The 9,911-nt window shown below is 39.9% G+C and overlaps 1 protein-coding gene across 3 annotated transcripts in view; it reads right to left on the bottom strand.

The window, feature by feature from the left end:
* Positions 1 to 7,209: 7,209 nt before the first annotated feature.
* MCC (MCC regulator of WNT signaling pathway) overlaps positions 7,210 to 9,911 on the bottom strand; it is a 427,170-nt gene continuing 424,468 nt past the window's right edge. For all 3 annotated transcript variants that reach the window (XR_010840207.1, XM_067031436.1, XM_059062176.2), the window contains one exon: positions 7,210 to 9,014. Coding sequence is in view for 2 of the 3 variants with exons in the window: in XM_067031436.1 (XP_066887537.1) it covers positions 8,834 to 9,014 (181 nt within the window). In the remaining variant the exon portion in view is untranslated. The remainder of the gene's footprint in view (positions 9,015 to 9,911) is intronic.

Below are 9,911 nucleotides of genomic sequence, written 5' to 3'. Positions count from 1 at the left end.
AACAAGAAACTACGCTAAAGTATGAAAGTTTTATCTTGAGAAAATGTTCATAATTGACTCTTTAATCTGGGTTCCTTATGAAATCACCAGTAAAGAGATTCCATTTGTCTTGGGTCTTCTGTTGTTAGCAGAGGGGATGGTCTAGCTATGGTAGCTTGAAAGCACAATCTAAGAGGAATTAACCTTAGCAAGGTTGCATTAGCTGTGTAGTGCTGGTCAAGTGTGCTCTGGGAAAGGGATTGAAATGCAGAAGTCAACTGCCTATCTTTGTAACTTTGTTTCGCGTGGACCCTCCTGTTAGTAGCCTTTAATCCTTCAGTCCAGTGGAAGAATAAGGCCCTGAACATATACTTGATGCTTTTTTGGTGTTTGGGTGTTCTTTTGGTTATTGGCCTCTGTCCGGTGAGTGCTGTTTGAAGACCTGTTTCTTAATCCCTTTTCTGGGGTGACTGATCAGGAAGTGGCCATTGAGTCTGTCCCATGCCAACTGTACCCTGCCCCTACTCCCCCCTCCCCTGCCAGCGCCCAACCCGTGTCAGTTCTTTTCTTTCGGTAAAAGAATCTTTTTTTTTTTTTTCTTTTTATTTGTGACGCATCCCTATGGGGAATCTGCCCCTGTGGGAATTTACAAGCACTGATTGCATCTTAACCTTGACCATTGGGCCATGAGCAGTTAGGAGGGCTGTGGATGCCTGTGCTGTTTTATTTTAGTCTCATGCAGGTAGCTGTCACATTGGTTTGGGAACAAAGGAAACGTCTGTGTAGTTCTAGGGCAAAATGGGCAGTATTCTGCTGGTCTTTGAGAGGTCTTAGTTAACATTCTTAGGTTGTGGACTTTTTGAGGTAGGGTATAACACTTTAGTGTACTTACAATGAATTGAATCTGAGTTTCTAAAACAATCTATAGCTGCAAACGATGGTGTGAAACATTTTTGGCACAAATCTTCATTGTTAGTCATTTCTTAAGCTTTAAGTTATTAGCTAGATCTTTGTAAAATGATATCTTCGCTTACTATGCTTTTGTGATATTTAGGAATAGACTGTGGATGGCAGGAAATGGAAGCAAAGGTTCTCAACTGTGAATGAAATTGGGAAAGGTAGTAACTATTCCTCAGCAGTTTGGTTCGTTAGATGTGTTAATATTGAATACTTTTGGAACAAATGAGTAGCCGTACTCTTCATGTCTTAACACATACCATATGCACTGATAGAAAAGCACAAAAGACATATCTGCAGAGTTTCTTTGTGCATTTCACTACTGTCCTAGGGCACTGCTGTCTCTGGTGGTCATTTTAGGTTTGTGTTTGGATCTTGCACAAGTACCTTTTAATTTCAAATGCGAGAGCCCAAAGAACTGATTCTTTAATTTTACTTTTTTGCTAATTTCATTTCAAAGTTAGGACAGGAGACAGGTAACCTGACTTCCATTTTATAAATATTATAAACTGTTTTTCTTCAGTAATAAATAGGGAAGGAAAATAAAACCATGAACTATTTTGCATATACATATATTTGTGTATATATATACACACAATATATATTTTTTCTAATTGTTTTTGAGGTTTGCTTATTAGCTTAATACTTTATAAAAAATTCGTCTTTGCTAAGTATTGATTCATACAACTCAGATTTTTAATTTTACCTGTTTAATGAAATTTTAAGTCTTGTTTCAGAATAAAATGATTAATCGAATGGAATTATGGTTATTGTATTAACTAAAGTGACCATCAAAATAAGGGCATACAGTTTAGTTTGGATGGGAAAGGGAATAAGAATTGATTTCTTTATTATTTCCCGCCTATTTCCAAAACAAGATTTGAAGTGTCTTTGATGCTGTGGAGACTAGGTAATGTTCATGGAACACATGTAGTCTTAAAACAGTTTTCTTGGGGGTAGGTTTTAGTCTGAAAAAGGTAAAGATATTTATGCTGAGTCGTGGGCCGACAAAATCTGGTAGAAAAAAATTGATGAAATGGTTTTGCTAAACATGATACTCCACTTGAGAAAACTGAACTTTAGAGTAAATGTGATAACTAAATAGGTTTGTAAACTTTATTCAGCAATAATTTTTGTCTCATGTAAAATGATTTAATTTTTACCTTAATTTTATCAGTATTTTATTACTTTACCTTCTAGGGCATTTTAATGTTTCGAGAAAGACTGTAAGTAAACCATTGGAGTGATTCTGTCTATGGTAGTAATGAAGTTTTTGGTGCTTGTTTTGATTGTCAAACATTAAGGAAAAGCAGAAAAGGACCCCCAAAAGCAACCTTATTGGTGCACCTTATCATTCAACGAATTGATAACCTTTAGAGTGGTATTACTTATTGTGTTTTCAGGGTTTATTACATTCTGACTGAATAGTTTTCTCTTTTCCCCTCAGTGTTAGTGAAAGGATAAGGATTTTACTTCTATTGATTTTCACTTATATTGAGTGTGTGTCTCATAAGTAAAGGATTTTCCAGTGACTCATGTTTATGAATCAGGAGTTTAATGTTTGCAGGATTACTGCACTTCCAGAGTGGACTAGAAATGCCAGCTGTATTCTCCACTGAGAAAATGAACAAAGTCCAGTGTCTTAACAGTTATGCTCTTTTTGAAAGCTTTTGATGTAAATAACACCATTTGAGAAATGAGAAACCTTCTGTCTTAAATACGGTTTGAATGATGGAAGGTTTCCTTTGTATTTTAAAATATTTTTACAGTTGATTGTTCAAATATTGGCTTTCTGTAAAAACATTATCATGTTAAATTTACTCTTTGTAGTGCAATATCAATAAATTTTGCTGCTTGGGCAGTTTTAATTACTACCTTAACCTGGCTTCTGCTACTGATACTTGTTGTAGGTTGCAAGTTGCTCATATTTTGGCTGCATCTCTTTGGACCAGTAAAAAATGACAAGTACAAGATAAAGGTATGTTTATATGATAGGAAGAAATATTAAGGGTAGAGTGTCTCTGTAAAAATGAAAACTGGTATGTATTCTCCATCTCAGTTTATGGTTTGGTTGTTGATTTTTAAAGCAAGATTATATTGTTAGATACATAAAATCCAACAATTCTTCAATTTGTATTAGAGCCTGGTTTTCTGAATAGAATGCTTGCCAGTCCTTGGATCTCAGGGGTCAGAGAAATACATTCTTCTCTACTAGAGACTGCAGCTATATGATAGCAATTTTTATTTAAGATTTTAAGAAAGGAGAGTAACCAAGGTGTTATGCTCTGTCAAAGGTGTTTTGCTTTGATAATGAGAACTGACAACACTGCAGTAATATTCTAAGATCAGACACCTTGCAGAGCTGCTCACCATCCTTCTTTATAGGCATGGATGACTTTCCAGCTCATTGTTCTATTCCCTCTTTCAGTAACTTTTAAAGAGGAAAAAAGATGCAGATCCTTCAGTAGATAACGAACCCTGCATTCATACCAAATCTGAAAAGGTAGCCCAGTAGAAACTGGCGATAAATGAGGTTTCTTTGGCTGTTTGTTTGTTGGCCGTTTTGACCTAATACAGTCTGTCTTGTAGTTTTCCGCTTTGATGAGGGCTCTTGATGTAACTATGAAACCTGTGATGTTTGACATTAAATGTTAGACACACAGTATTACAGGACAGCCGTATCCTTCAGTGAATACAGTTAAAGCACATTATGGAATTAGAAATATTTATTCAGAATATAAGATTGTTTGTAAAATATTATAAATGTCTCTGTATAAATAAATGGAGTTTTTTTTAAACAATTCTATATCAAATAACACAAAGCTATTTTACAGCAGCTAAAACTAAAGGCATCTGGAAACATTTAAAGCATACAAGTGAAGAAAAAATTACAAGGTATAGTACAGTGTTAAAGGGCAACCTTAAAATGAGACTTTAATACAGTAGAATACTGACAAATGCAAACTGAGTCACATGTGCTTTAATAACTGACGGTACATTCTGACAGTACATTCAAGCAGCTTGAAAGTAGCACATTTTCAAATAATAGGAAACTAAAATCTCATGCAAAGTAAGTAAGTCTTGACAAAGTCTAAAAACTGATTAGACATAGAAAAGTGAACATGTTCCATCATCTTTGCATTGGGTTCAAAGAGAAGCAGATTATTAGGGGCTCCCGAATGGCTGTCCTGACATGAGCACTATAAGTGAATACTATGAGTTCTACAAACAGAACATTTTCCACGTGCATTTGATTTGCAAAAAAGTGCAAAAGTGAATAGTAGAGCTGGGATAACTAAGCAGGTCATCAGTATGAGGGAGTTTTGTCTCTAGCTTGCTCTGTACTGCTGAGCTGGTATTTCAGATGATTAGTGGGTAAGTGATTTTGCAGCGACCTTGACTGGAAAAATCAGTACTGCTGGGCAAGGATAGGATGATCCAGTAGCAGTTGCTATTACTGGGTCAGAAGGATTTCTTGTCTTGGTCTTATGCAAAATCTCACTCAGATGCAGTGTGTTGCCGGTAAGCGAAACTATATTAGCAAAAGACGAGAATGTGTGAACAGCTGCTATTCAACTTGTATTCTTTTCCACTTCCTTAATGTTTTAACAGCCACTGAGTGCTCAGTGATGCTGTGGTGGCTACAGCCAGCATTATATTAATGGATAATTCTGGTGCCAATTCTGAAAAATCAGTGTTTGGCAGCCTAAGGCATCCCCATTCATCTCCTAGTGTAATACAAATGTAGTTAGTTAGAAAGTTAACTTCAAGTGTGTGAAATAGGAACTTCAGAAGGTGACAGGTTCAGCCTGGCCTATGTGAACACAGGATTTCAGTTAACTAGAATAGGAATTTTGATAGACTTCAATAAGAATTGTGTGCAGCAAAGGCATAATTTTTGTGTTTTGTAACAAGTGATGCCTCTACAAAGTAGTGCCCAGCAAGCCTCGGTGAAAGGTGGTAACAGTATCATTTCCTGTCAAATAGGCCAGCCATTCCATTGGAGAAATAAAATAATTGCTACATGATTTTTTCAGAATTTTTTACAGTGTCGTTTTACCAAGCTGTCACGTGGTGCAGAAAAACAAAAATGTTATTTACTTATGCTTCCTCCCCACCCACAAAATCCTTGGCAACCCTATGGGATGCACCCTAATTAAAATTCAATTCAGAAATTTCAATCATCAGAATTCTCTCCCCCTTTGGGCTCTAAAAACTGTCTAATTAAAAGCTGTTTGCTGCATCCATCTAGAAATAGGTGCAGCTGTAAACTTAGGGAACATGATCTTTTCACTTTATAAAGAGTTTAGTTTCATGGATGAGCCATAGTCCCAGCTGTGCATTTGCAAATAGTTTATGGAAAAAGCTTAGGGCTTTCAGAAGTCATTAATAATAAAAGTTTGGGTGTCTTCTGTAGTCTTTCTCATTACTTCACTTAAAACACAAGCATGCTACCCCAAACTCTTGAGAGCTTTAAGATATTTGATAGAATTAAAAAATAATTGCAGGATAATTTCTGTGGGCCATAGGAGACAATTCATGCCATCTACATAGGCAATCCAGCCCAGATCGGGTAATTATGAGGCATTTTTTTTTCACTTGAAATAATGTAATCTATATGCAGCTGGGAACTAGGAGACTTTTCTGTGATTTCAGGTTTTTCTTAGAATAGTAAAATCTTTACCATCCTCATCCTAAAAAGAAAGCCTCATCGGCTCTAACTTGGACTGCCTCCCTGGAGAAGGGGAACGTCCCTGTAAAGTCTTGCTGTAGGCTCAGAGGAAGACTTAGTAAGGTATGCATTACCTCACAGGAGAGTTAAGCAATTATGTTTAACTGCCACTTAATTTTTTATTATTCTACCATTCCAGTTTCAGGCAGCATGGATATTAACTTCAGAAACCTGACATGCCAGCAGATGAGAGTGAATATGCAACAGTTAATTATCTGCATTGGCAATGATAAAGCATCTAGTGTACCTCTGAGGTAGGGAGGACATGATAAATCCCAACTGTCTGATCACATAAGATACATAATTATCAGTAGCTCTTGGTGTAAATCTCAAAAGGGAATCTTACCGCCTACAGTTCCATGGCAGTTTTGGTAGCTGGTGCACATGGGGTTCGGCAGAACATCAGATCCGGTTGGTAGGTGCACGTGTTGATGGCACTTCAGCAACAGATAGAAGTCTCTTTTACTTGAGATTTTTGCCTCAGTGTAGTAGTGGGAAATTATACTCCAAGGGAACTTTGAAACGGGTCCTTTCTTCTCATGCCTATTTCTCTAAGAGCCAGAGACAACTCTAAACGGCAAAGGTGACTGCCTAAAAGGGTTAAACCACTGAGGATTAAAACAAACGTATGAAAGTCTGAACATTTTTAACCTTGTACAAGTTATAATCAGGATCACTGTTTACCTCTGATGGAGATGTTAATATAAAACAGCTCCTATTTAGAAAGAAAAATTCAGGTTATAAAAAAAAAGAAAATGATCCAGGCACCTGTAATCATTTATTTAATCAATGCTGTTTAAGTAAGCCCTGCAATTAACATAATAACCAAGTGCCCGTAGGTTCACCTTCAACAAGGACTGTGTCTTAGGGGAGTATGTGAAAAATATAAGGAAAGGTAATCAACTATTTAATAGCTTTTATTCTACACATTTTATAAAAGTAACAGTTTTGCCAGGGAAATAGTTTTCACCCAACCACCATATATCTGAAAGTATTATGCTGAAGTATAAACTCAGATTGAGGCCAAGTAGGATCAGTAATACTGGGGCTCATAATGTAGCAGCTGAGACTTCCCAGGTCTGGAGGAGTTCCATGACCCTAGAAGAGCAGCTTCTGTTTTCTACTTGGATCAACAAGAATGGTAGACAGAGGTCCTGCATCAGCTACACTTTTTAGTGTTGGTGAAAATGAAAACCGTCCATGTGTTTTGATGCCTGTTCAGTCATACAAGAGAAAGCCATGAATGGTTCCCCGCTTTGCACAGTACGGTTTGCTTAGGGAGGACGTTTTCCCTGGGCATATTGGAACAACGGGGAAAACCATGATTTCATCTGTTACACTTTTTGCGCACACTTTTCAGCCAAATCATTTTCCTTGTAACAAAGTGAAACTATCTGAAGAGTAAAAATTGACTTAATGTCACAAGAACCAAGTGTACCTGATTCTACAGAAACAGATTTACCGGAATTTTATAGAAACAGAAGCCAGTGGGTACTTTCACAGCATCCAAAAGCTGGGCCTTTCACACTGATACCAGTTGATTTTTTTTTTTTTTTTTTTTTTTTTTTTAATACGGGGCAGCCTCACTGCTGGCCTGAGAAAGAAGGGTAGTTGCTTTGGGATAGAACTGCTCTGCCTTCCAAGGTGGTGGCTAGAGTGTCCTGCCCCATTGTGCAGAAGGCTGAGGAACTTGTGTCGTGCCCTCTGAAAGCAGCTCATGGACACGGGGAAGTGAATGCAGTGACCTGGTCGTTAGCAAAACATAGTGAACTGTGTTATTGGGCATATTTCTCATAGGTGACTTCAGGTGCATCTTCAGGTGCTACAGAATAAATGGCAAGTGGTCCTTTAAAATGTATCAGTCAGCGTACGGCAGCGACAGAAGAACTGAAAAAAGTGAAAGGTGCAACAGGGAAGGTTGTAGTAGAAAAGGGATGAAGAATTGATTTTAAAATGGAAGACCTTCCTGAAAGAATTCAGGTACTTTGTTCCTGGCCCAGTCCCATCAGCATTTTGCTTGAAATTTCCCGTTGAAACACCATATGCTACCCATCACCAGTGTCTCTGGGGATAAAAGGAGGCCTCAACAACCCTTCCCTCACCCCCTGTCCTTTGTAAGAGGAGTGTAGCCTGCAAAACATTATCTACTTAGCATCCGGCCTCTTGCCCTTAAGAGAAATAGCGGCAGGTCCAGAACTATCTGTTCATGTGGGTGAGCTTTGATTCCTGTAGAACAGCAATTATGTAGTGCCCTGGGGTGGTGGAAAGTACTAATGCGTCTCTGCTCCTGACAAAAGTTTAGTTCCCTTACACGTATCAAGGGGATTCTCTCAGCTCCGAGCCTTGGCTGTTAATAAGGCTCCACCAGGATGGGGAAATCTCAGTCTAAAGAGAGCTCCCTGCCCAGCCCTGCTTTCACAGTGAGAGGTGAAGGAAGTTCTCATTCTCCCATACGGAGTTGTTCAGACCCAACTGCTCTCCCTGTAGCTTCAACATGTCTGGGACTGTAAGGAATACCTGTGTGCCATCCGCCTGTGCTTGACATCCCAGAACACCTCTGAGTGACAGCCTGTGTCTTAAATGTTGACACCTGGGACTTGAAAACCAAAGCCTGGTTGCAATAAACAAAGCAGCAGTTCTTCTAGATGCTGAGCATTGTCTCCGCAAACCTCCCCCCACGCCCCGTCCCCCCACCCCCCGGCAGTTTTCCCCTGAAGGAGAAGGACAGAGGAGAAATTAGGGATGTCAGAGATAAGGTTGCTGTCTACCAAAAAGAGAAAAAAAGAATGGAAAATCTTGAACAGATGATGCCTGGATTATACCACCAATGCACAAGTTCCAGAACAGAAAGGTGGGAGAGTGACAGAGCCAGTGCTGAAAGCAGAAGCAAGACCTGCGGAGCCAGCACACACGGCAGGGGTTCCCACGCGGTCCACAGCCCAGGAGGGGAGGAGCAGGATCCTCTGGATACAGTCTACACCGCGTCCCAGGGCCACTCGCCCCAGGCCTGAGTCCAGGGCTCTCCACTGTCCAAGTGCTGACCTACCTGCCAACCTTCCCTTTTCTCCTTCTCCCAACAGGTTACTCTGTCCTCTGGGGCCCCTCTCCTCAGCGACCTGCTAGACTTTAGCCTCCACGGACAGAACTGTGGAGGCTGAGTGCCAATTAAAGTGAAGTTTCATTGGTGTGAGGCCTTGAGTTCTCCTCCTCCAGCAGAGCTATTCTTTGCTTGAGCATCCTCACTTGGGTCTCATGTCTCTCCACCATGGCCATCATCTGAGACTCCAGCTTCTTCAGTTTGTTTTGATGCTTCTTCTTTGCTTTCTCATAGGCAGCCACCAGGTTGCTATGTGGGAACAGAAGGAAATGAGAAAGAAGATTTATCCTAAGTAGCACTGAGATGCACACTGTCCTGCCCACTGGGTAACCTGGTCCAGTAAGTACCACTCCAAACAGAGGACACTCAGCCTCTTCAGTAAGAATTTGAAATCAAGCGGTTAGTATTTCAACACTCACGGCCACTCGTGTGTTGATTTAACCACGATTCATTCAGCCTGACTGCTAGAGGCTTGTCACTAATGCATTGGGAGGGATTTAAACCAACAATCTAAACTGGCCACATCCAAAACAGATAAGCAGAAAAGGTAGCTGAATTCCAGAAATCTGTCACGGGGATACAAATAGTGGATCTACTTGCTGTTCCATGGCTGCTTGCAACATGGTCAAGTGGCAGTTGCAGGAGAGAGTTCCTCACACACTGCAGTCTAAGTCACCTCACCTAGGATGAGGACAGAGAGGCACCAACCGTTTCCTGTTATGCTTTGGGCTGATGGGATTCAGAGCACACAGGCCATAAGCTAATGCTGCCAGCCAAACACAGGACACAGGCCTCTGGGGGAAGAGGGCAGGGGCTGAGCCCAGAGCTAGGTAAGTCCTCATACTCTTCTCTGGTCCAAAACACCACCCCAGGTCCCTTCCATATACTGTTAGGTTCTCAGAGTGTAGTCTGAGAACCGACCCCCAGTATTCCCAAAGCCCTCTCAAGGGAAATCTGTGAGATCCTTTATTTTCTAACTACAGATGTACACGAAGCTGGGTTTCCTCAGTATGCTTCAAAACAATATATTGCCTGTAGAAGTGGATGTGAGAATCTAGCTGTCTTAAACCAAACATTAAAGATATTTGTAAAATTGTAAAACAGTGCCCCTCTTCTAATTACTTTTTGGAAAATAGTAATTTTTAA

The sequence above is a fragment of the Kogia breviceps genome, chromosome 4 (genome assembly GCF_026419965.1).
Source record: "Kogia breviceps isolate mKogBre1 chromosome 4, mKogBre1 haplotype 1, whole genome shotgun sequence".
In the NCBI taxonomy this organism is placed as follows: Eukaryota; Metazoa; Chordata; class Mammalia; order Artiodactyla; family Physeteridae; genus Kogia; species Kogia breviceps.
This window is presented reverse-complemented; position numbering and strand designations above follow the sequence as displayed.